Source organism: Malus sylvestris, chromosome 7 (assembly GCF_916048215.2).
Source record: "Malus sylvestris chromosome 7, drMalSylv7.2, whole genome shotgun sequence".
Lineage (NCBI taxonomy): Eukaryota > Viridiplantae > Streptophyta > Magnoliopsida > Rosales > Rosaceae > Malus > Malus sylvestris.
The window spans coordinates 26,985,416-27,011,115 of record NC_062266.1 but is presented as its reverse complement, the minus strand read 5'-3'; the positions used below and the strand labels follow the sequence as shown (position 1 = coordinate 27,011,115).

Here is a 25,700-nt window from a genome sequence, read left to right as displayed (position 1 = left end):
CATTACGTCATTAGCCATGCATGATTTTTATCGTGGGATATTTAGTAGATCCATGTGGACCATAGAAGCACGTACGAATCCATTTGTATGGTTTTGGTGATTCTCTTTTTAAAGAAAAATGAGAACGTCAGATTATGTTCTCCTTAGTCACTTCAGACTTGTTCGTACTTCTTATGGTTGAGCGTCTATTTGAATTTGGTTTTATCCGAAAAGAAACAAGCATAGAGACTTAAGAAGTTAACCTAAAGGATCTATAATCTTGACTTCTAAATACTACGATCTAATGGTATTCCTCTTCGCTTGGAAATAAGATATCTTAAGTTCAAATTTCGTAAATGATGAATTAGATATCAAATTAGGCTGCCAATTGCGTGGCTTGACCAAACTCCCGCTCCCCCTAGTTTAAAAATATTAATGTACTTATAAAAAATAAAAACTAATCCAATGATCAATAAATGTACCAATGATAAAGAAATAAATCCGACAACGGATCCAAGAGAAAAAATTGACAGCTCCCTAAACGGGGACGCTCAACATGGGGCCATACAAGAAAACCAGATAGAGAAACGGGTCGGATATTCAACTTCCCTGTCCAGGTTTCACTACTACAGTCTTCCTATCTTTTTCCTCAAGTGAATCGAGGCAGGGGACTAGACGGCAGCATGAAAAAAATGACATACATACAATCGAACCGCACTTAAGTCAAAGATTCCTGGCCAACAGACATCTGTTTAGGAACAACATGTGCAACTGCAAGCTCAAGTTACATTTTCAGAACCATGTCAAGTTCAAAATCGACTTTCACTAGTCCATAGTCAGACAAGAACAAACCATTCAGAAGTATTCATTGATCGAAGCCAAAAATTTGGATTGCAGTAGATAACTTGGAGACCGAGGCAGCACCAGATGCATTATGGATAAATAAACACCAATAGCTTAAAGATAAAGTAAACGAATAACGTTTGAGTAACCTCTATCAGCATCCAAAACAAACACAAATTGAAGCATAGACGTATCCTACGATGTTCAAAAGTACACCCAAAAGCTCCTCAGAAGCAGGAAAACTCAAATCTCATTCTTTAAATAAACCTTGGCCTAGTAAAAGAAACCAAGCACTTTACCACCGACATTCTTTCTCCTAGCCTCCTCATGGTCCATAATGCCAGCAGATGTTGTCAGCACAATGTATCCAAACTGCAAGGTCAACCACAAATTCGTAAGCTTAAATGTATAAGAAATCTACACAATGCGGAACATTCAATGAAAACCAGAATTAAAAGTTCAATCAACACAAAAGGTCTAGATTAATGGTATGTGAAGCACATTACAGGAAAGCTTAATGTTTGATAACAACAGGAGCCGACTGGAAAAACTAAGGCAATCACCATTGACATGATCAACCATGTATTATCTTGCACATAACATTTTAATATTTTTTTTTCTTCCAAATATAGACGAGCTACAGAATCTAAACTATGCATGTTTCCTCAGAAGAATCAACTAAGACATATGTCCTGTTTCTAGGCTTGAAATAGCAAACTGATAACAATGGGCTAACCTGTCTAGAAGGAAGCAACCTGGCAGTCCATCCTTCAATCTCCTTAACACCAACATCAAAACGAGGGCTAATAACCCCACACTTGTTAAGCCTTCCATTCAGCTCGACCACAATTTTACCAGCCCTGTGATCATCAACATACTCAAACTCACCAATGTATCCTACAGACCAAAACCAAGAACATTAATATCCATATCCAGAAAAATATAAACTCACAGAGTAACTGAAAACGATAAAAATGTGGCATTTGAGTAATCAATTGATGGATACGTACCATGCTTTTGCATCACCAAAAGAAACTTGATGATGACCTTGGATGATGGTCTGATCATGACCTGGCGCTTGCCCCTTTTCTCAGCATTGTACATGCTCTTAAGAGCATCATTCAAAACGCTAACTCTCACCATTGTCGCTTCTGCACTTCAGAAAAGATTATCCAATAAGTTCATGATATTGCACTCAAGTAAATAAGCTCAAATGCGCCAAACAAAAACATAATACAAAAACTAGTCGCTTGTCAAATCTTACGCTCTAAGCATTTTGTTATAAAAGCAAATAAAAACCCACGACGGTAGTTCGATACCTTTTCCCATTTCTAGCTCGATCAAACATATCAATCTACATTCATATATTATCACAGTTTGCTCAAAATCCCTAATTTCTTAAACCCAATTCCAAAAATATTTATTCCCACAAATTGCCCACAATAATCAAGCAAAAAACAAACATTTGACCTACTTAGGCAAAAAAATTAACAACATTTCAATCTAAACACACCAAAACAAAACATATTCGAAATCAAATTAACAAAAGCAAGATCCAACAGATCCAGTTGCCGAAATCAACCTCAAAAATAATTAAAGAACAATTAAAAAGGACTAAACTTGAACAAATAAGAGACGAAAAGTAAACCCTAACCGCAATAATTTCACAAAATGATGGATATTATCAAGTTTCGGACTGAAAAATCACGTACCAGAAGAGATGCGCAGTATCTGCAGAGGCGCCTCCGAGAGAGCTAGGGTTTGTAGGGCTTAAGAGGGAGCGAGTCAGGTGGAATCCGGGCAATTAATACTCGGTGGGAATGAGGGTTCGATTGACTGAATTGCCCTTTCGGACCCTAATTGGGTCCAGTGCGATGTGGTTTTGTTTCGATCGAGTTCGTTTGTAAGCCCACTATCCTCATGTATCGGACCTGAAACATTGAAAGTTGGGCCCGGAATTTTGCAGCCCAAACTAAAAGCCCTCCCACCAAATTTGGCATTTGAAAAGTATGTTCATTATGGTTTTTTATGACAATCATGGTTTGATGTGGTGATCCATTTGATAATCGTTCAGTTTTTAGTTGATTTGATCTTCATTCAGGGGTTCATTTTTTACAATACATTTTATGTGATAATTGTTAACGCATGGTCATTTTAGATCCAGTAAAATTATATATAGTTGTTTTGGGGCCAAATAGATGGGCCTAGAGAGAACCCACTAAAGGATGAGACGATTCAAACAATGGGCATGCAAGCCAGTCCAAGAAATCCAGATGATTGAACACGACCGCAAGAATGAAGACAGTTGCCATCAATGACTGCTCGTAGCCCTAGATTGTCTACCGACAAGAAGAGACAAGCGAATATCTTAACAACTTTCTGGCACGGAGCTCCAATGACATGCTTGTCCAGAGGTCAACTCCAAGCCACATGTTGGTCATTAGCGGAAAAGGAAGTCTATGAAGAGACATAAATGTTGCCAAGCTTAGCGCTCGAGTAAAGTACATTTTAATCACTCTCTAAGGAGCGATCGATGCACTTGAGATGCGTGATTTCACCCTATCTAAACATTTTGTATTGTTCTAATGACAAGAGAGATGTCATTTAACCCTAAGGGAGCATTTCAACGATTTTTGGCTTGACAAAGAAATTCTCAAAATATATAATATTCAAACAAAGAACCTCAAGTGCATAAGGTAAACGATAGTGTAGTGGTTCAACTACTTTGTACCTTATTTTGCATTCCCATTCCTTTAATATAGAGGCCTGCAAATAATTATCACAGACATGATGATGATTGATCATATGGATTATAATATTGCTACGTTTCTAATAAATTGGATACCAACAGAGAGAGACTGAATCACTGAGGAATGAATTTGAGGATTGACTTCCAGTCTACCTTAATAAAATAAGTCATAATATTAATTAATATATTAAAAAAAAAACTCATTGATATAATACTTACATGGAGGAAGTTGTTTAATCTTGTATTTTAATAGTAGACCATGCAAATTAAATTTCATAATTAAGTAAACGAGAATAATTTATATTGCATGGGGAAGACTGGTTCATGTATATACAAAACCTAAATGACAATCTGCAGCTCTGACTTCCAGATTTTCAACCTGGTCAACCCTTATGTTGTTCCAGATAAAGATTAATAAAATCTACTAAACTAACATTTACGTGTTCTGATTCTTTCTCTCAGATAACAACACAAGTCTAAGGTTTGTTTTACAGCAGTCGCAGGACTCAACCATGCAATATAATTATAAGTTTCCAACTTAACTATCGGATTGGACGCTGAAAATTTGGACACATGGCACTGTATAATGTTTTGCAGATTGTTAATATCTGCAGACACCAAAGAGAGGCTGACTTAGTTTTGTTCTATATATTAAGTTTGCGGGAGAACAAAAACAGATAAAACCATGCATAACAAGTAGAGGTTTTAGGATGACAACAGTTCTAGACCCTTTTTTTTATTTTACATTATTATAACGTATTAAGAGTACCTTGTTTATAACGTATTAATTGAGTCTCTTACACTGTAAAATGAGTAAATTGTAGCAATGGTTCCTAAACTTTAACTCAATTGGAGTAATGGACTCTCAATTAAAAAATTCATTACCATTGATCCCTCAACTCATCAAAACGTGCAACTATATTCCATCAACTAAAAATGCATTGTCAATGATCCCTCAACATTAATCCAACTAGAAAAATGGTCCCTCAACTTTAACCCAATTGGATAAATGGTCCCTCAACTTTAACCTAATTATGGCAATGGTCCTTCCAACATAACTCATTTTGACCAAATTCTGACAAAGTTGACGAAATGATCATAGCTACACGTTTTGATGAGTTAGGGGACTAATGGTAATGGATTTTTAGTTGAGGGACCATTGTTCTAATTTGATTAAAGTTGAGGAACTATTGTTGCAATTTACTCATTAAAAATTGGTAATAGACTCAAGAGTCTGTAAAATTTGTAATAGACTCGAGAGTCAATATGGGAAATAAACACGTCACTTAGTATTACGGTCTAGAGGTATTCCTCTTCATTTCTAAGTGAGAGGTCTTAGGTTTGATTTTCCCCAAAAACGAATTTGAACCACATTATTGATAGTCTATTGTGAGGTTTGCCCTACTCTCCCACTCCCTTAGTATAGATAATAATATTTGTTCAAGAAAAATATGAGAAATAAACACAACAACTAGAAAACGTACTCTTTATTATTTTAATCCCCAACTTCTTGTAAATCCTTTTAATTATAAGTTTGATAAGCCAAAAACATTAATAATCATCAAGCATATCTTCTTAATACTATCTTATTTGTATAGTATGTGCTGAACTAAATTGTTGATAATGGAGAGAGAGGATAATTAACAAATATGATACCAAGGACGGTCGGAGAATGACCAGCTAAACAAGAACTACACAATTAATTTTTTGGCAAGAAAAAACAAGAACTACACAATTGCAATTGCAGAAAGAAAAAAGAGATGGTGATCATTATTATTAATTTCTTTTGCATTTCTGCAAGTACATTATAGTTTGCATGCTTATGGACGTTGGTCAAATAACTTTCAACCCCATTTTGGGAAGAGGTCAAAATTAAGCTTTTGTTAATGAGCATGGCACAAGTGGAATCAAGTTAATAAGACCAAGCACAGAAAGACAAATTAATATAAAGTCTTATTCTTTTAACAAATTTGGTGGAGGGCAACAAATATTTTCGTAATTGTGGTTTAAAAAGCTCTAACACACTAATAACAAAGTGATGGTATATGTTATAGGAAGGGAGAAAATGGTGATATGTCATCTATTGCGGGCATTATAGTACATAGATTAATAACATTACACGTGATAGTGACAATGTGAATGTCACACTGAAAAATTGATAGATAACATTAAGGCCTGGTTTGATACTGGGGTAATTCTGAAAAAAGCTGGTATCAAAAAAAGTTGGGAGCTGTTTTTGTGTTTGGTAAACATTCAGCTTCAGCTTTTTTTTCACAGTTTTGGGTGAAAAAAAAGCCAAAAACAAGAAGCTACAAAACTCAACTTTGAAAAATCTACTTTTTTCACATCTGTTTTACATAAAAGTTTACCATATACTATAATACTGTTTTTTTTTTCAAAAGCACTTTTACAAAAAAGTTTACCAAACACTCTGTTACTTTATTTCACAGCTGCTTATTCTCACAGCACAGCAGAAGTAGCTTTTTTTTAAAGCATAGCAATACCAAACCAGCCCTAAGTCTTGTTTAGGATGTCGGACTATAATGACTATTTTAAGTCAAATGGATTAATTTGTGCATCAGATAGTACTGACTAATGTAGTCAAACATTTAGTACAGTATTAAATTAAAAACTAACTATTTAATAATTTGTTTAGTACTGTATCGGATAAGAAGATTTCGTATTGTTTTTAATTTTTTTATGACAAATAATGTTTATTTTTAAGAGAGAAATTGGTGATAAAATGAAAAAGGAAAAAGGGCAAAACTTTTTTACAGAACCTTATTTGACACGTCCTTGTTAATTATTGTCATTTGATGTTCTCTAATTCATTTAATCCAATAGTAAAAAATTGAAGAGGTGTGTAGATAGCACCGTCCATTTTCTAATAAAATAATTAATGTTCACAAAAAAGAACCACAACCATAATCAGATTAATCCAACCACATGCCAAGTTCACAAAATATATTATTGCAAGCAAGAAACTCTATATATTAAGAAACTCTCAAAAATACTATGTAAATATTAGTTTACAATGCTTTTGTTAGAAATCCGCATGAGCAAATAAAAATTAGGCAAACAAATGGCTGAGATTTTTAATGCCATCTCTTCTGTGGTTACTTCATCCAAGTAAACAAAATCTATTGTTTCTCCCTTTTAACAAAATATAATATTGTTGTCCAAGTTCAATCATGGTTACTTTGTCCAAATAACATGAGGACGAAGACTTTTTTCATTGCACCATCCAAAGCATGCCACAATCTTTCTTTCATTCATATCTAGTGAAGATATAGAATCCATAATTAGATATTGTAAGACAACACATTTGATATGCACTAGGAAAAAGTTTCAAAACTTGCTAGGCCAATTTAATATTTTGGTAATGAAAACTAAGTTTCTGTCTAGAAAGAAAAATATTATAATATAAAGCGCCAAACATTGATTCATATTAAAATAATATTATCCGATGTGTAATACGGCATGTCAAACAAGGCTTGCGTGACAGTGTAACCGTCACACTGTAAAGCTATTCCAAAAAACAAAAAGTAGAGTGCCTTTCATTTTTCAATAGCTTGGAATTTTTGTATTTCCTAAGCACGTCTTCAAATTCTAATACTGATATGCAATACCAAAAGAAGGTACCCGAACCTTCAGATTGATTAGCCTTGACTTATTCATGATGTCTCAATTAAGATGCTTTATATTATTTTGTTTTCGTTCATAAGTAATATACTAGCTCAAACAAAACTCAATAGAGTACTAATTAAAGTAGCAATTTCATCCCTTATCTGCCTAGCAATTGATAGCACCCAGAAAATCAGTATAAAAGAAGCAAACAAAAGAAAAAATAGTTCCAATTTTGTATTATTAATTACCCAGTTTCCCAAGCTATTGTCAAAATTAGAAAAAGCTTCTAAAAAAATCCATTTATATATTCACGTGAAAGACTATGAAAATAAACTCACAAATGTCATAAATAGAGCAATGACCGAATTTTAGACCCATATCAGTTTAAGTAAGTGATCCGAAATTGTTATCCTCTCAAATTCTCAATATATCCCTCATTTTGCAGTTTCATCAAAACTGAACATTAGAGCGTCTATGATAACATTTAGTGCTGGTTTGGTACTGATGTGCTTTTATAAAAAATGAGTATTAAAAAAAACTAAGCTAAAAAATGTATTTGGTAAACACTTAAAAACAACTTATTTTCACAGTTTTTGGTGAAAAAAAGTTGAAAAGGTGAAACAACAAAAATGAGCTTATTCTCACAGTATAGCAGAAATAATTTTTTTTTTCAAAGCACAACAATACCAAAACAGCCTTAATTGTACAACAAAAGACGCTAACGATTTGTCATCAACTTACAAAGTTTTTTTTATTTTTAAAAGGCATCGATATTATTAATAATTTAATGGTGAACCATTGAACTAAAATAAGCCTCATATCATGATTGCGCGTACCCAAACACCAATATATAACCCATCAGTTATACCATGAAAGTATTGAAAATTCTAGAATGAATTGGCCTAGAGCATGAATCAAATGAATAAACAGCTAGATGTGCATCCAATAATTCAGTGATTGAAGATTCAACGGCCGAAGTTTCCAGTGAATACTAAGTTTGGTCCATACTAAAAAAGCCAGAAAGATATACGAGTATAATGACTTGTTTGAATGTACTTTTAAATGACTGAAAACGTTTTTAGAGAAAATGTTTTTGGATTCCAAAAGCACTGCTTTCTGCAAGAAGTACCAGTTATATGTTTTTTCCATAAAGCACTTTTAAGTGTTTTTCCAGGATTTACTTCATGTTTACTAAAAATTGTTTCTACAAACATTTTCACCAAAAACGTTTTCGGTTATTTTAAAAACATATCCAAACAAGCTCTAACTATGTGCAATATAGAGTTTGCAAGAGAAAAGAAACTGAGTCAAAATGCGAGTCATTTATCAAAATTTTTATCATCTTATTTAGCTTTGACGATGCAGCTGCATCAAGTAGGAAAATAACCAGTCATTTTCGACTCATATAATTTATTAATACAAATCAAGTCAAATTAAGTGAAAGCGAAAGCAAACAGATAACTTGCTAGTAAAAGAGAGAAAAGAGCCGCCCCGGCCCATATATACATAATATATAAGGAGAGGGATTATTTCTGGATCTCTTCCATCTAATCCTCTTCATCAAACAATCTGAATTCTTGAAATTTGATCTAACGGCTAAAGTTATTATAACTTTTAAAGTGGAGCTCGTATTTTAGCCATTGGATCAAATTTCAAGTGCCCGGATTGTTTGATGAAGAGGATTAGGTGGAAGGGATCCTTTCCCATATATAATTTGAAGGTTCCGAGTCACCTGGACGTTTCATATTCCTTTCATGATCACGATTCATACTGCGGTTACTAATTATATATAACCTTCTTCTCACAACATTTTTCCTCAAAAGGAAAAGAACCGTTGCTGCACTCAAAGGGAGCTTCAAGGTCACACCTTTTTCCCTACAAAATATATACCTATATCATCTGGGAAACTTTCTCAGCTCATCAGGGCTAGCTTTTTCATCTCAAGAGATCGGAGGTGAGGAAATAAATCAGTTTCGATTCATGTCTTCAGAGTGCAAAATACTATGTGTGTCACCGGGAGTATAACCCCTTGTGAGTGTAGTACTCATCACCTTAGGTTGCATGATGAGTGCTGTATTAGGAGATATATCCCTGGTGACATGTATATAAGAGTCTGCGGGTTCTGCTTGATTCATTTTGGATACCAAAGTGAAAATTGAAACTTTCAAGTCGAAACTTTTTTCCATTTTTGGGCTTAAATTGTTTCTTTGAATCAAATCCTTTCTTGGACAACTTTTGATTTGAGTTTGCTTAAGAAATTAAACGTTGAGGTGGAATGTGATTAACATTATCAATACATGCATGCATTGTGCTCTCAATAAAATCACATCTTAAAAACCTTGTTTTCTTTTATGTGTTTTCAGTTTCTGGGCTCAGAAGTTCATATGTAGGACTTTGAGAAAAATTCTACAGTCTGCAAACATCAACAGAAGGCCAACTCCGTGTAGAATTGGATTTTGTTGGGCTCAAATGAGAAACGCTGATCTTCTTCCATCTCTACCCTCCCATCTTTTCAACTTTGGTAATCATCATCGCAAATCTTAATCAGTATACTGTTAATTTTGTTTACTTTGAGCATAAGTACACTTAGTTGATATTCAATGATTATATCAATTATTCCTCAATTTCTTCAGGAAACAATATTGATATTCAGATGACAAATTGGGATGCACAAATGAACATGAACAGAAAATTGTAAGCGCTCTTTCCCTTTTTAAGTTTTTATCCCAACATTTTTCATTTGTGGAAATTAATCTCCTTATTTTTAACATCTTATAATTATTAATTCTAAGAAAACCTCTAACAATTAGATTACTCATCTATTTCTCTTCATATTTATCAAATATAATTAATCTCAAGAACTAAAGAAAGACTGTCCACTGCTGTAGATTTATGTTGACCTCACCATAATCATTGCTGATCCTCTAGCAAAACTAATTAGATTTTCCATGTTGATTATTGGTATTAATTATTCATTAATCACATACAGTTTAATTATCCAAATAATTTAATGTCATCTCCCGTTGTGGTGGCAGTGGGTTTTGCATGGGGTCCAAGGCATTCGAAAGTGACAACCAGAATAACATGAGAGCCGGAGACTTTTCTCTTCCTCTGCAGCAGTCATCATCCCTCCTTACCTATCAATCTGCAGGTTGGTGCATTTCCCTTTCCATCTGTTTCAATTTTCAGGAACAACTTTTCTAATTTCTGCCTAATATTTACCATTTTTTCTTGTCTTTTTCCACCTGCTCCTCATCAAGATTTTTGTAATTTAGTGAACTCTAATAATTCACACAAGAACGGAGTTAATTAATAGTAATTACCTTGCCCGATTGCAGTTAACTATCCATCGGGTGCCTTAAGATATGATGACATTTCCGAGCAGTCAATGTTGCTGGACAAGAAGATTTCAGCTCCCCAATTTCTAGTATGTTGATCCCATGATCTTCTTAATTAGCCGGTAGCTAATATCCTAATCAACAATTAACAAGAATTTGCCCAATTTCAATATCACTAGCCCTTCACTTCAAACCAAGTGAATAACTTGAACACTGCTAGCGACAATTGTTCATGTGATCTTTAATTGTTGATTTTTATCCCGTAATTGGTCTCACACGAATTAAAAGTTACAATATGAAGAAAAAAATACACAATATATGTCGTGAGACAATATATTATACTTGATTTTGTGAGACTGTAAATCTGAACCAGATATTTAAAAAATGATCGAACTTGAGTATCAAACTTTACTAAAAATTGAAGAATTACATAGGTAAATAAATGGAGTGGAGATAATTCCATTTTATGTGCATCTTATCTCGGTGGAAATTTTATTTGATTTAACCATGCTTCAAATCCTAATTTTCTTCTCTCCTTTTTTTTCCTACTTGAAGGATTGCCAGGCCATACAAAATGCAAGGAAACGTCCAATTGAGGTTGATGACCTTGGTCGTCTTGTTGGTGACACGACAGCTCTAAACGACTTATACAACAATAAGAGAAACAAGATGACAAACATTAATTCTCAACAACAATGGCATCAAGAAAGCTCAATGGAGCAACAAAACAATAAGGTATCCTAATTAATCCAATTATATATTATGAAATGTAAGTTAATTTGTCAATTAACATTTAATTAAGCCGTGGATTTGTTGTTGAGCTTTTGCTGTATTTTTTTTTTTTTTTGTGCGAGAAGTTGCATCATCTGCCTGTGCGAAGAAGCCAAAAGCTTAGTGACAAAATCACAGCTCTCCAAAAATTGGTTTCCCCCTATGGCAAGGTCATTAGCAGTTGGACAACATTAAAAATCTCATATCTGATTTCCCATTAATAGAAAGAAAAAAAGTGCTTATCTGCAAATTAATTTCAATTAGGGTTTTAAAAATGTACTTATCTGTAAATTAATTACAATTAGGGTTTTAAACTTGTATTGATATTGCAGACTGACACTGCCTCAGTTCTTCAAGAGGCTTCCATATATATCATGCTCCTCCAAGAACAAATTCAGGTATTAAGTATACATTTAGTAAAGTAAATATGGTAATAAGGTTATAATTAATATCTTCACTTTCATATGCTGCAGATAGATATTTTAGTTGCTAATTTGCTTCTTGGGTTTTTGTTTTTGTTTTCAATTTTTGTAGCAGAATCTGGTAAGGATGCTTAGTAGTTCATACAAGAATGCTGCAGCTCTTCACCCACAGGTCGGCAGGCACATGAAATTAATTTATAGACATATATATACATATATATAGAAGATAGTTGGGATGCATAAACAAATGGAACCAGTCACAAATTTTTAATAAAAAACGAAACCTGAACGGCACTAGGTCGTCAACATAAAGATGCACTAAATTGCGGTTTAGATACAACTTTTTAATTATTCGTTTAGTGTCTCTCAATTTTAGTTTTGATTAAAAGTTTGTAACTGATTCTATTTAAGTGTATTTTCCATGATATTTTAATTTTTTAGAAAGTTTATCCCACAAAATTTGAAATATTCAACAGGAATCTGGGAGTGGGCAGGTGCTTGATCTCAGAAGCAAAGGTCTTTGCTTGGTTCCTGTGTCAATTACTCAGAAAGTGACTATGGAAGAGCGTTCTGATCATCTTGCTACATCAAGAAAAGTTGTCATAGCTAATCACTTCTAAATTCTAATGCTATAACTACTAAACACATAAGCCATATGTAGTGCTTCACCCCAACAGCTTTTTTGAGAAAAGCTGTTTTTCATGTACTTCAATGCTTTCCTTTTTTAATCATACTTAAGATTGTCGATTAATTCGAAGAGATAATTGACAGAATTAATCTAAACCAGAGGGAGGTAGCTACGTTTTGGTATATATTTTTGGGAAAATTTCTGAAATGTCATATGAACTTGTACATATTTTTCTCTTTGTCATATAAACTAAAATTTTAAGCAATTTGTCATACCAACTTTCCGAAATCATCAATTTGTCATCTTACCCTAACTCCGTTAAGTTTTCCATCCAAAATAAGTCATGTGCAAGGCACATGACTTTTGTTTAGGGTTATTTCTGTTATTTTAAGATCTTTTTACAAGTTCTTTATTTTTCTTTAGTAAAACCCTTAAATTTTGTGTTCGATGCTATTCATACGGATCATTGTGTTTGAGCAACATATATGCATCTACAACTCCAATTCTTGCACCAAACCTCAACCCGTTTCTCATATAACAGAGCCCTTATAAAATTCGATTTCATGACATACTAACCGAGCACACCCACTCGTGTATCTTAGCATATTTTGAGCAACCATACGAGAATGCAATGCATGATCATTTCATTGCTACCATATCAAAAATATTGTTTCATTGCTTGATTATGTTCAAAATAAAAAAACATCAAATATTGAGGAAAGATTGCTTTAAGTTCACAACATTGTCTTCGTAAAAAAAAAAAAGAAATGTTATCAACACTCCAAAAATCTCATTTGGCACTCCAAACTTTCTATAGTTAGAAAGAAAAATACACTTATGAGGAGGAGAAATTTGGAAAACTAACCAAAATTTGAATCATGAATAGAATGATAATAACAGTTCCAAAAAAAAAATGACATTAACAAAATGTCTAAATGACAAAAGCCCTAGAATTGTGGCTTTAGAAACCCTAGAATTGTTTTGATTGAATGCAACTTAATAGAAGGAAGTGGGGTGTTAAAATGATAGAAATAACCCTGAACACAAGTCATGTGCCACACACATGACTTATTTTGGATGGTAAACTTAACGGAGTCAGGATAAAATGACAAATTGCTTAAAATTTTAGTTTATATGACAAATTGAAAAATGTGTAAAAGTTCATATGACATTTCAAAAAAAAATTCCCTATATTTCTCTACAAACTTTATAATTATGGTCTGGGTCTCATTACCATACCAGTGTTTTTGCAACTTTAACACCAGATCATAGGTTGCGAGAAAAAAAAGAAAAGATGATCTCTGCACTCTCATTTTTACTTCTTGCAAACCACTCTTAATCAATTATGTTTTTTGCAATTTTTTTTTATGTTTCCTCCAATAGGCTCATAAGGTATTCTCTCACCAAAGTTTACATATGATGATATATTATTAGATCGGAAAACTAATGTGGCTACAAACATGTTCCATCTCCTATATTAGAGGCATATATGTGGCTATGACTTGTCAATGGCCCGACCTTAATTTTGGGATTATGCATTACGTGTTATTACGGGCTGGTCCAGGCTGGGATTGGGCTCGAGTGTCGGTGCAGTAGTCCAATATCCATCAATATGACTGTTCACTTAGAAATCTAAAGTTGAAGTTTTCAACTCCATTATTGGCTCCCAAGCTCAAATAAATACCCAAAGTTTGAACTTTAAAATTTCAAATGTCAACTTTTATTCCTTTTTTATTTTCTGAACATTTGCATGTTTCATTCTGCTAATTTACTTATTCCATTCAGCTATAGTTAGTTAGCCTTTATAGTCTTTTTATTTTATTACAAGTGATAATTATTACTCTAAACTATATAAGAAGAAGACTTAACTACTAAAGCAATTCATCACTTTGCTCGTAATACTTAGGGTGTGAGCTCGGTTTCATCTAGTTCGGTTTTTTGCTAAAAAGTGAAAACCAAACCGAAATTACCGTTTGGTTCAATTTTCTCAATTTTTAAAAGAGAAACTGATATAATTTGGTTCAGTTCATTAAGATTTAGTTTAGTTTATTACGGTTCAATTTGGTTCGGTTTTTTTTTTTTTTTTGTAAAAAATTGGAAAGAAAATGAAGGAGAAATATCTGGAAATTTGGGTTGTTTTTTCACTGATTTACTTCAAAAGCCTTAACACATATTCTGTGGAAACAAACAAAAAGGTTAAAAACCATGAGATTTGGACTCAATCATCCTATTTTTCCAGTAAACTAAAAAAACAAAAAAAATATTCATTATTCTCAATATCACCGATTCACCCATTATTTCCCATATCACCGAATACCGATTCTCCATATTCTATTTTCCCATAAAATAAAATAAAATAAAGTAAAACCCGAAACAAAAATAAATAAGCAAATAGACAAATTTACATGGAGCTGGTGGAGAGAAAGCAACGATGGCATGAAAGCATGTCAGGTACGACGACAGCGTATGACGCGGACGATGGCATGAAAGCATGTCAGGTACGACGACTTCGTTTGACGCGGACGATGGCATGAAAGCATGTCACCAAAAATCGGGGCAAAGTTAAACTTCATTTATTCTAATTCTAGTGTGGATGACAGGCCTATAATTCTTGGTGGGTGACGATCATGGATTTGTCTTCCAACGTTGGATATGGATGAGGAGTAAGGTCTAAAATATCGATATTATTCTGATATTTTTATCGAATTTTTTGCGTTTTTAGACTACTGATATTTCCGATATCATCTATATTTTAGACCTTAATAGGAACTCTATGTGGTACTAAGTTACTCATGTATCTTACTATATAATGTATGAAGTGTAAAATATTGTACTAATTCATTATATATAAATGTTTATGATTTGTTTAAACTTCTTTAATTAATTACTACATATTTTCTACACTCACAATGTTTGTCAGCTCGCTATATAATCAACTTAAATCAGTTAAATCCATCATGCAATGCATTTCCTTCCAATTTTTTTTTTTTGTGATAAACTAATAGATAATTGACTAAATAAATATCCTGCAAAGTTTCAATAAAAATTTCCAAGTTTTTCTTACAATTTCCGTGGTTTTTATTCAATTTTTATGGATATCGATAATATCCCGATATTTCCATCGAAATTTCCATGTTTTTGGACTACTGATATTTCCGATATCATCGATATTTTATAACTTGGTGAGGAGTGAGTAGATAGGAACGGCAGAGGAACCAAGGAACCACTACAAAAAATATAGGCATTGCACACAATAAATTATCTGTGCCCTTTGAGGTCAAAGAGCACCAACAATTGTGCCCATAGACTAATAGCAACAGTGCAGCTACTAAGTTTCTATCTGTGCCCTCTATGGGTGTCACCTTTGATCAAAGAGCACAATAAGATATGTTATGCTGAAAAGTGTAAGCACAAATAAAGGTCATTTTATGCCCAGTTTTGACAAAGTTGTCAGATAGCTATTGCCACCCATGTTAGCACATTTATTGTTATTGTGCCCAATATGTCAACTATTTAAAAAATAAAATAAAAAACCGAAATCACCTACAAATCTTTAGGCTAAACAAAAAAATTATTTTTCCATATTCTGATTGTTGAGAAAAAAAATGTAAGTGATAATTCAGAGGAAAAACACATACACATACATATAAAAGGAAACACCAAAAACAAATGGTGAATCTCCGATGGGAGTTCAGAATGTGCAAGTTGATAGGCAGCTGGAACACCAGGTATATCCCCACTCTACTCTTTGAATCGAGTAGCAAAAAGGTGAATCTCCGATTGTCTCTGTAATTTCAAGACAAACAGGTCAAACATGCAACGTTACTGAAAAAAAGAAATGTAATTCAACAGAATGATAACATAAAGAAGGCATGTTCCCCAAATTTTGTTCAGTTATGAGCAATATCTCCAGTTTAACACATAACTAAACTAAATCAGTATATGATATACCAGTAACTTCAATATAAGGAACACGAGTGCATCCCGTATGAAAGGCTGATAGTAATGTCGCATAAAGTTATGTATCTGTAATTCTGTATCTAGCGTAGGGTTAAAAAAGAAATAGAACTTTCCTATTCTTCAACTGGAAGATGCAAGGTTTACAAACATAACACAGGGGAAAGATAGAGAGAAGAAAATGCCATGGATGATTGTTTGATCATATTCTGTATCTGCCCAGCTCATTTTGAGGGTTCAATGGTCAATAATCTACAATAGTTTCAATACTTTAAAATCTAAGTTCATAATCATGTTTATGACTGTTGTGCTGTGACAGGTAATATATACAGCATTCTAGACCAATCTTGATAAATGCATGCACATCATTGGACTTTAATTCTCCACACAAACTAACTCATTAACTGATTCAATTTCAATCCACAAACTACAATTTACGAGGATACAAGATTAGTTAGAAAAAAGGAAGACATGGTTTTTATCATCATTATCTCTTCCAAAATAAAGAATCATTGAAGTTCATTCACCACAAAATCGTGTCTGAGTTGATAGCATACAAGTAAATAAATTACAAGGAAATACCTTCACAAAAACCTAGGTTGCACGTGCAAGAGCATTATTGGCAATATCCATACTTCCACTGGCCTCCATGCATAAAACATATCGAATCCAGTATTCAGGATAATTAGCACAAGCAATTAGACACCTTTCATATAGCTTGACAACCTTAAAAAAAATATAAAAAAAAGGCGCATTATTAACCATAAAAGAACGAATGGATAAACAAAACACAAAGGAGATATGCCCAAGAAATACTCCATTAGTAGAACAGAAAGGCCCCTCAAATAGGAAATGAGGGATTGTCCTTGCCAGACAGATGGTTAGGAAGATAAAAAGATACTTGCATGCATAACATTGGAACCTTAAAAACAATAAAATTTATTAATGCATCATGAACCTAGAACGTGCATTGACAAATGAGAGTTTGAAATACTTAGCCTCAAAGAAACCAAATAGAAGGCCCATGCTTTAGTCTCAGTTCAAATTCCCTTTATAAAAGTTGCTTCATCCAACAATTTAGCCAATAAAGCATCGTGCAACAAATATTACTCGATTGCGAGTTAATGCATAACAAGCAGGGCAACTAAAAACTTCAAGCCATAAATCAAAAAACGAAATCAAATTCACTGAAAATGCCTTGCTCAAGTCACCTTCCCTTTCTATAAAGTCTAGGTAGCTGGTCCAAATGCAAGCAAGACTAACGTATACTTCAGCAAGGCACTTAGTGAATTATGACAGCTATCAAGGCATTTTATCGCATCCCAAACTAATTGAATTATAACTAAATCTGGGTTTACAATAAGAGAAGTGCCATTTTCTCTTTGGTTGATAATACACCACGGGACAAATCCCCAAGAATTGTACCATATGGTTTCACAAAGGGATTTTGGACAAACAGAAGAATAACTAATTTCCAATTGGATTGTCCCTCAAACTGATTCGCAAGCAGCATCAATTTGAAATTCACATCATTTCTCTCTCTTTTTCTTTTGTCAAGAAATTGGCATAAAGTATTGAATTATTACTTCCACTTAAATTAGTTCCGTGGATAAACTAGTTATCATGTACATACATTTGGTCCTTTAATTTCATTCTTGATCTGGATAGTTTCCAGATGTGTGAGTCACACAAGGGTCCTAAACCGACCCTTTACATTTTCTAAGCCAGCTAATCTGCCTAATCTTGTCCTAGGTTTTATACCATAACTTAAGTTTCTTCGGACCGCTGCTCGATCCCGAGCAAACTTATACAAAACCTATTTAATCATATATGTCGTTTTGGTTTGATTTATCCAATCTAACTGTTAACTACAATTTATAGGAAACCTATTTAATGAAGTCTATGCAAGACTTGATATATCCAACCTAAACCTTTGAACCGTTAACCACCCACCCTCTCAATGACCTGCAGGTCCTGCACCCACCCTAAACCGGAGCACACCCAACTTGAAACCCTTCCAATCCCAAAGACCTGCACCCATCCTAGATTCCTAATCCCAAACCCACTGTCCTCAAACCATAAACCATATTCGACAAAATAAACATCCAATTTGACCCTAAACCCTAAAGAACAAACAACCATTGAAAATTTGAAATTCAGAAACCTTACCTGTATTTTGGGCCTCATATGTCTCTGTGTGTGTCGTCGGATGAATGCCTTTGAACTGGATAAAGGAGCGGCGTTGAAGTGGATGGACTCGACGGAGGAGTGGGTTCGAACTGGACAGAGGAGCGGGGAGGAGCGTCGTTCGATTTTTTGGAGACTGAGGGTGAGACGGACTGAGAGATAGAATTAGGGATTGCCTTTGTCTGATGAAAGTGGGAGAAATGGTAGAATGGAAGCTTCCCAACTTCTCACCCTTTATTATAGCACCACTTTTTTAATTATTATTATAATAGTTAGTGGGCCCAAAACCTATTTTTTAATTTTATTATAACAGTTAGTGGGCACAATTTTGTAATGTTGTGCGTTTAAAATAAAAAGTAGATGGTGGGAAACCCAAGTTTTTTGAATTTGGTGGTGGGAAACCCAAACATGCACCATAAAATAGAGGGAGGGAGAAGTCCGATTTGGAGGAGGAGTCCAATTTTATAAGTCATTATTAGTTATAGTTCAATTTTATTTTAATTTTTGGGTGAGATCCTGTGATTCATTATCCACATAAGCTTATCTGTATTCACTTGCCAAATTTACCTTTAAATTGACTTAAGTCCAAGGAGAAAAAAAAAAAAACTGTTTAAACCCTTTTTTCCTTAATGTAATAGCTTACATAACAAAATACATGACCAAACTACATAGTAGATATAAGTTCCTGATCATTACAAGTCTAATAATCATTCCGCAATAACAATTTATGCAACATCTAGCCTTGTTTGAACCATATCATCATCCCCTAACGTGTAAGTGAGAGATCCGAGGTTCGGTTTTTGCCAAAAACGAATTTGAACAACATTATTATTAACTTATTTTGAGGCTAAAATATTGCACAGTAATAAACAGCTCGATACCATTATTTACCACAATTTTATAAATATACTTTTTTGGTGTGGTAGAGGTAAAGACAAACAAAAAAACACATAAAGTGTTGTTGACAAACAATTTTTATAGACACAAAATGTTTTTTATGCCCATCTTCAGTCAAAAAGTTGACATCTGATCCCACTCGGCACTGTTTTTTTGCCCATTACTGTTTTGTGTCTTTTCTTTTTTACATTGGGCACAATAGATGGTGCCCTCTATGCAATGGGAATTGTTTCAACCTTTTGGTGGTCAAACAGACACAAAATTCCCAATTGTGCCCTTTGTTTTTTTACCCAAATCTCATTTTTCTTGTAGTGAACTAAGGAAGTGTCTTAAGTGACGACTGATCGAAAAGAGGAGGGAAGGAAGTGCCAAGAGGAAATTACATGAAAGGGCTCATCACCTTTGGCTTATGATGGGGATAGGAGCACTTGTAAAACGATGTCGTAGCCCCTCACCGGTAGAATAACAAAAATTTAAGAGGGCTAGATTTCATGAATAGTATCATTTTGAGAGGTCAAACGAAGCCTCTAACTTGCTCCTTCTATTAAATTTTGAATAGTATCTATTTGAACTCGAATGCAAAGAATGTAGCACACTACTTTAGCCGACTAGATTTAAAAGCTTTTGTTCGAAACCTTTTTTTGGGAGGGGAACGTTAGAATTTCAATGCTTTTGGTCGAAACTTAATATACTATTCTATATTCATCATTTTTGTATGTAGCTGACATGGGGAATAAATGGAATACATGCTTTTGGTGTGCTATCATAAAGTTCGACTCCAACTAAATATTGAAGGGGCAATGAAGACTAAATTTGGAGACTAAATTTTAAAAATCAAATGACATGAAAATTGATGATTGGTTTATTACTTAAGTGTTGATAAACATGTTTATTCCTATTGGTGACATATCATTTAGTTTGTAAATTTTGTCTCCAAATTTAATCTCCTTAACATTACTCAATACTGAATGGCTTTCCATGTTTTATTTTTTATTTTTTTTATTTTTGGAAACTGGGAATAACATTACCAAGGCAAAGATGCCACAACAGTACAGGAAGACTACATTGAGGCAAGCAACAACTGACCAACTACAAACCATGTAACGAAGGGGGTAAGGAGTGAAGATGCTAGAACTGAGTTCGAGCATCGCCCCCTTGACTACAATAATGGCTCGTTTACGTAACAATAATCAAAATATGAGGAATTAGATTGAGGATGAATTGAATTGAGGAGGAATTGAAATGAAGAGGAATCAGAATCAGATTCTTGTTGAAGTTGTTTACTTAAATGTTTAGGAATCGGAATAGGAATGAAACTAAATTCATAGAAGTTATTTACTAATTCAATTGAATCATAATAAATATGATTACTAAAATACCCTTTTTGTTTTATTTTATTCTATATTTATTTTTAAAAACATTTAACTAGTTATTTTTAGTTATTTAGTTCAATTAAAGAGTTAAATGTCCACAATTGTGTAAAAGGCTAAAAGCCAAAGAAATAACCAAGTCACATTCATCTTCTTCCCTGCAGAAGAAAAAACCCAAAAACAGAAAGCACTGAGCCGTCAAGACCAGACACCCGAGCAATTTGGCCCTAGACCTCGAGTTGCGATCGTCAAAGTGATGTCGGAGGAGGATGTGTTGGAAATGTGCCCTAAAACCAATCATATGATGATACTTTACGGACATTTCACATGTTAAACTAATCTAGTTTAATATCAAAAGGCAAAGATTATTGTTTGAGCCGTCTCATATAAATGTTATATGCTTAAACGATAAGTCCGAGGAATATGTGAGTGGGAGAATGCGATCTAAAGAAGTTAGATTCATGAGACCATTCTTTCGTAGACACATCCTAAACGTTCCTGATCATAGGATTGCCAATTGGGCATTGACAGTCCGTTAAGATCAGTACGTGCTGTGTCTTCTCTCAGGGAGAATGACTAGTCTCGAGTCATTGGTGTGTGTGACATCAAGACAAGTACGTAGGTGCTCAATAGAGAATGAGTTCACTGAACACGATCAACGAAAAGTTCTCATATTCATGTCACATGAGAACTCATGGTTGAGATAATGCAAAGTAGTCCTTTGACCTGAGGCATCATAGTTGTCTTGTGGTTAAGTCCTTGATCTTTGATTATGTCAAAAGTCACTCCAAAAGGAGGGTGTCCACGACATAGTTGGGGTTAAGCCACTTAGCCATGGAGGCAAGTGAATGCGCAACAAGGGATCTCTAACCTTCAAACTGTTTGAGGGAGAATACTCTATGATATGATTAAGAATCTCTGGCCAGAGTATGAATGAGATTTAGGAAGTCGTTCCAAATCACATTCAAGGTAATCATATAAGCACATGAATCACATTGGATAATAGACATGAATAAACTATCAAACCAAACAATGTGGTCAAGAGTATTGTATTAGAGAAATACAGTATTGCATTTGTAATCTTAAACTGAATAGGTTCTCCACCTCTTTTGATTAGCTTGGGTAACCATGATATGCTGCTAGGTGTCACTCATGGTTTGTGGAAGCCCTAAACGTGTATAATCACTAAAGGGAGAATTGAAAGTAAGTTTCAATTCACAATCTATTTGAAAGAGTTCTAATCGCCCACTGCCTCGCTAAAAGGAACCTAATGGATCGTACACCGTGTAAGGTGGAGATTGAAGAAACAATGGAGATGAGTAAGAATAATTAAATGGTTTAATTATTTATGGCAAGGATTAATTAATATGTTAATTAATCAAACGAATAAGTTCGTTAAAGACCTCGGGATAGTTTTGGACCTTAAGGCCCAATGGGCTTCGAACGTCAAGCCCATTGACTTAAGTTGTATGACAATTTAATGAATAAAGATTCACAAAGGCCCAAAAGCCCAAATCCCTTATATGGCCGGCCATGTGTGTTGAATTAGGGTTTTTTGGTTCTTTAGGTCATTTAAAGAAGTGACTATATAAAGAACTTTATAGCCTAAAATTCATTAAGGGTTTTCTTTTAGGAAATTGGAGAGAACACAAAGCTCTCATTTCTCTCTAAAGAGGCCGCCCCCCTTGGAGGGGATTAGCTAGCAATCCCACTCCTCCAAGGTCACTCATTTCTTCTCCAATCTAACTTTGGTGTGGACACTTAGAGGTTCTCAATTTTGGGAACTTGGAGAACCATTTCATCCATCCAAATCCATAGATCTAAGATGCAAGAAATGAATGCCTTCTCTTTGGGTGATTAGCCTTTGCTTATGCAAAGAGGAATCTACAAAGGTATAATTTCTCAACTCACTTTGATTTGAGTTGAGTCTTGGTTCACCAATCTACTAGGCTTTGAATTTCATGGTTAATGTTTTGTTTTTTAAGTGCATGCAAGCATGATTCCGCCTTTAATTGTTAATTGCATGCTTATGGATGTTGCTTAAATGAACATGTTTTTCACAAATCTTCCTTCAGGATGGGCCGACAAGCGAGAAGCTGCTCGTGAGATACTAACGTTGACGTCATCGTCCCGGAGCTACGTCTGTGCGTGCATGTCGGCGGTGTCAAAGCGGCTGATCCATCGCCTCTTGAACGACAACGATTCGGGGTTCGGGGACGAGATCTCGTATGCGAACAACAGATTTCCTGAATGTATTGGCTTTCCGATTCCCTCACCCAACCGAAACCGGAATTCAAGCTCGTGAGATTAATTTGTTGGGTTAAACGGCAGATTGATAACAGGGCATAATAGGAAGAGCAAATGCATTCCCGATTCCCTCACCTTCTCATAATTCAATTACCACATCCATAAAGGGAGTCCAATTTCCTCCAATCCCAAGAATTGAATTCCATTTTTTGAGTGGGTCCCACGCACTTTTGATTCTTTCCAATTTTAGTAAACACAGGTATAATTTGTAATCGAAATCGAATATCTTATTCTTATTCCGATTACGGGTTCATAAACACGCCCTAAAATTATTGTGGTGTGCTACCATATGGTTCGATACCTGATACCATATGACTTTACATGTTTCATGTTGTGCCATACGAGGACAAAAGTCTAATAATAATGCAACCACTTTTATAATTGAATCATGAAACAACGGTAAAAGTGATTGTTGTAAAATGAGAGAGAGAGCAGAGAAAGAGGGTCCATAAAAGAGAAGAAAAAGAGAGAAGGGGTTGAGGAATTTTATTTAGGGTAATGCTAGGTAGATTAATTTTTAAAATAAATTTACAAATTAAATTATGTAATTTACAAACTAAATGATGTGTCTCTAATAAAAAAAATAAGCACATTAATCAATACTTAAATAATAATTCAATCATCAATAACCATATCATTTGATTTACAAAATTTTGATTAAAAATTTGGTCTTCCTAGCATTACCCTTTTATGTATATAATTCTTCATGTTTAGTGTTTTGTTTTGTTTTTTTTTTTTATTTTGTTTTTGTTTTAACAAAGGATATTATTTATACTAAGGGGGTGCGGGAGTGGGCTAAAGCTTCACAATGTGCTAGCAATAATATGATTCAAATCCATCTTTGGCGAGAATAAAACCTAAGACCTCTCACTTACATGTGAAAAGTAATACCGCTAGACCATAGTACTAAGTGGCATGTTTAGTGCTTGTATTTATACTAATTATGATGGGTTTTACTTGCCCTATAAGTAATACAAGTTGTATATGGAAAGAATTAGGGGTGGGCAAACGGGCCCTAGGCCTGCGGGGTGAGCCGGTTCTATGCGGTTCGGCCGTTCGGGGTAGGTACGGGGCGGGTCTTAAATTTATAAAGACAAAACGAGGCGGGCCGGGGCGGGTTCACAAAATTATCGGGGCAGGGCGGGTGCAAAAGCCTGAGAAAACAGGGCCCCGGCTGGGCCCGTTTCTCCCTATTCTCACTATTAGTAGTTTGTTCACTCGGCCCAAAGTCAAGTTACTTTCCCTCACCCGTGACCCACACCATTTTTCCCTCTTGTTTGCAACTTTCCCTCACTAGTGACCCACACCCTTTTTCCCTCATGTCTGTAAGCAGCCTCACTTTCTCTCGGTAACATTCGAACTCTCTCTAAGCTTCGAGAAGGAGACTACCATCACCCATGCCATTTTTGTCCAAATCAAACCCCCAAACTTCTACTTTCGAGACTTATGGGACACAAGGAATTATATGGTGGTTTTGCATGCACTATTGGAGCACTGTGAGGTGTTCTTCCATGGAGTCTGAGAGCTTTAAGCTCTAATTAGAATTCAGGTAAGGCTACCTCTTTTCTATCTAAGATTTTATGGGTTATTCTTGATGTGTTGTGATTTCAAGGTTGGGGCATGTCATATATTGTGTTGTTTTAGGGCCTAGGGTTCTAATTTAGGGGTTTTCTATGATGGTGGATTGAATGGCGAGAAGGTGTTGTGTGGTGTCTCTGCCGGTTCAAAACTCAGCGTTGTCCCCATCATCGCGGTCCGATCATCCATCATCATCGTCGCCGCTGCCGTCGTCATCTTACTCAAAAGTTGACAAGCAAGGGAATCAGACTGCGGCGCTGGCAACAAAGGGTTTGAGTGGGAAAAAAAAAACAGAGGACCCGTTTCAAATGGGTCGGATTAGGTCCGGTTCCAGTTATCATATTTGCAATGCCCAACCCGGCCCGTCCCGTTTCCTTTTTAAGCAGGTCCGGTCCAGTCCCTCCAAATTTGTGCCCAGCCCGGCCCGTGCCCACCCTTAGAAAGAATCTTCTAGATCCTGTAGAATTCCTATTTTAAGTCTAAACAATCACACTAGTTACCGCACTCTCCCTTGAGTGTGTAGAACTTAAAAAGTATTTGCATCATGTTTTCATCATTAAAAGATAGTAGTAGAAAAACTAGTTGATGTAAACACACCAAAATTTGGCTGACGTATACATGAGTCTCAAAGTAAGGATACATACAAGGAGATAGTCTCACCAAAATCTGGTTGAGGTAAACACGGTTGTACAAACCTCTAGTCTAAAGAGACAAATGGTGAGTTAGTACAATGTCGATACTTGACATCTTCAGTATACATCAAGTAGTAGAAAAACACACACAAGGTATGACCAATCCGATGTGGGTGCCTTATCAAAACCTCGTTTAGTTATGCAATCCAATACCTTGGAAAGCTTCTGGCAGGTATACGTCGACATCGACTTCTTGTAAAGATCGACAAGGTTGTCTTGGGATCAGATATGCTTGACTTCAATCTTCTAATGCTCTGCTAATAAAGAAAAACTTTGGTGGTGTAATACTCTTGGTGTTGGCATCTTGGATAGCTTGGTCAATATAAGCGGCATAATCTTCATGGATTGTTATTAA

General features: G+C 34.9%; 2 protein-coding genes and 1 pseudogene across 6 annotated transcripts; 2 read left to right on the top strand and 1 right to left on the bottom strand.

Moving 5' to 3' along the window:
• Positions 1 to 25,700, top strand: part of LOC126629379 (actin-depolymerizing factor 1-like) — a 69,254-nt pseudogene that overhangs the window by 35,153 nt on the left and 8,401 nt on the right.
• LOC126629380 (40S ribosomal protein S15a-1) lies at positions 912 to 2,678 on the bottom strand. Of its 2 annotated transcripts, none has more exons than XM_050299410.1 (4): positions 2,535 to 2,678; positions 1,833 to 1,973; positions 1,559 to 1,719; positions 912 to 1,194 (listed from the first exon to the last, which is right to left on the bottom strand). In XM_050299410.1, exons 2-4 carry the CDS (start codon positions 1,963 to 1,965, stop codon positions 1,096 to 1,098), a joined length of 393 nt encoding a protein of 130 aa, XP_050155367.1. In that variant the 5' UTR covers positions 1,966 to 1,973; positions 2,535 to 2,678; the 3' UTR covers positions 912 to 1,095. The 2 variants fall into 2 exon arrangements, with proteins under 2 accessions (XP_050155367.1, XP_050155366.1); XM_050299409.1 differs by having other exon boundaries at positions 1,833 to 1,978; positions 2,535 to 2,666.
• LOC126629374 (transcription factor bHLH111-like) lies at positions 8,820 to 12,569 on the top strand. 4 transcript variants are annotated; one of them, XM_050299402.1, is made up of 10 exons: positions 8,833 to 9,152; positions 9,562 to 9,719; positions 9,832 to 9,892; positions 10,234 to 10,349; positions 10,537 to 10,625; positions 11,092 to 11,271; positions 11,394 to 11,477; positions 11,640 to 11,705; positions 11,842 to 11,901; positions 12,206 to 12,569. In XM_050299402.1, the coding sequence occupies exons 2-10, from the start codon at positions 9,668 to 9,670 to the stop codon at positions 12,347 to 12,349; spliced, it is 852 nt and encodes a 283-aa protein (XP_050155359.1). In that variant the 5' UTR covers positions 8,833 to 9,152; positions 9,562 to 9,667; the 3' UTR covers positions 12,350 to 12,569. The 4 variants fall into 4 exon arrangements, with proteins under 4 accessions (XP_050155361.1, XP_050155362.1, XP_050155359.1 ...); XM_050299403.1 differs by having other exon boundaries at positions 8,838 to 9,152; positions 11,845 to 11,901; XM_050299404.1 differs by lacking the exon at positions 11,394 to 11,477 and having other exon boundaries at positions 8,820 to 9,152.

Excerpts from the sequence above, each read along its gene's own strand:
- LOC126629380 (XM_050299410.1), bottom strand. The coding sequence starts at position 1,965 with ATGGTGAGAGTTAGCGTTTTGAATGATGCTCTTAAGAGCATGTACAAT. Across the intron at positions 1,720-1,832 it reads TTTGGTGATGCAAAAGCATG|GATACATTGGTGAGTTTGAG; the intron begins GTACGTATCCAT and ends TTTGGTCTGTAG. Across the intron at positions 1,195-1,558 it reads GGTTGCTTCCTTCTAGACAG|TTTGGATACATTGTGCTGAC; the intron begins GTTAGCCCATTG and ends TTGACCTTGCAG.
- LOC126629374 (XM_050299402.1), top strand. The coding sequence starts at position 9,668 with ATGAGAAACGCTGATCTTCTTCCATCTCTACCCTCCCATCTTTTCAAC. Across the intron at positions 9,893-10,233 it reads ATGAACATGAACAGAAAATT|TGGGTTTTGCATGGGGTCCA; the intron begins GTAAGCGCTCTT and ends TTGTGGTGGCAG. Across the intron at positions 10,350-10,536 it reads CCTTACCTATCAATCTGCAG|TTAACTATCCATCGGGTGCC; the intron begins GTTGGTGCATTT and ends GCCCGATTGCAG.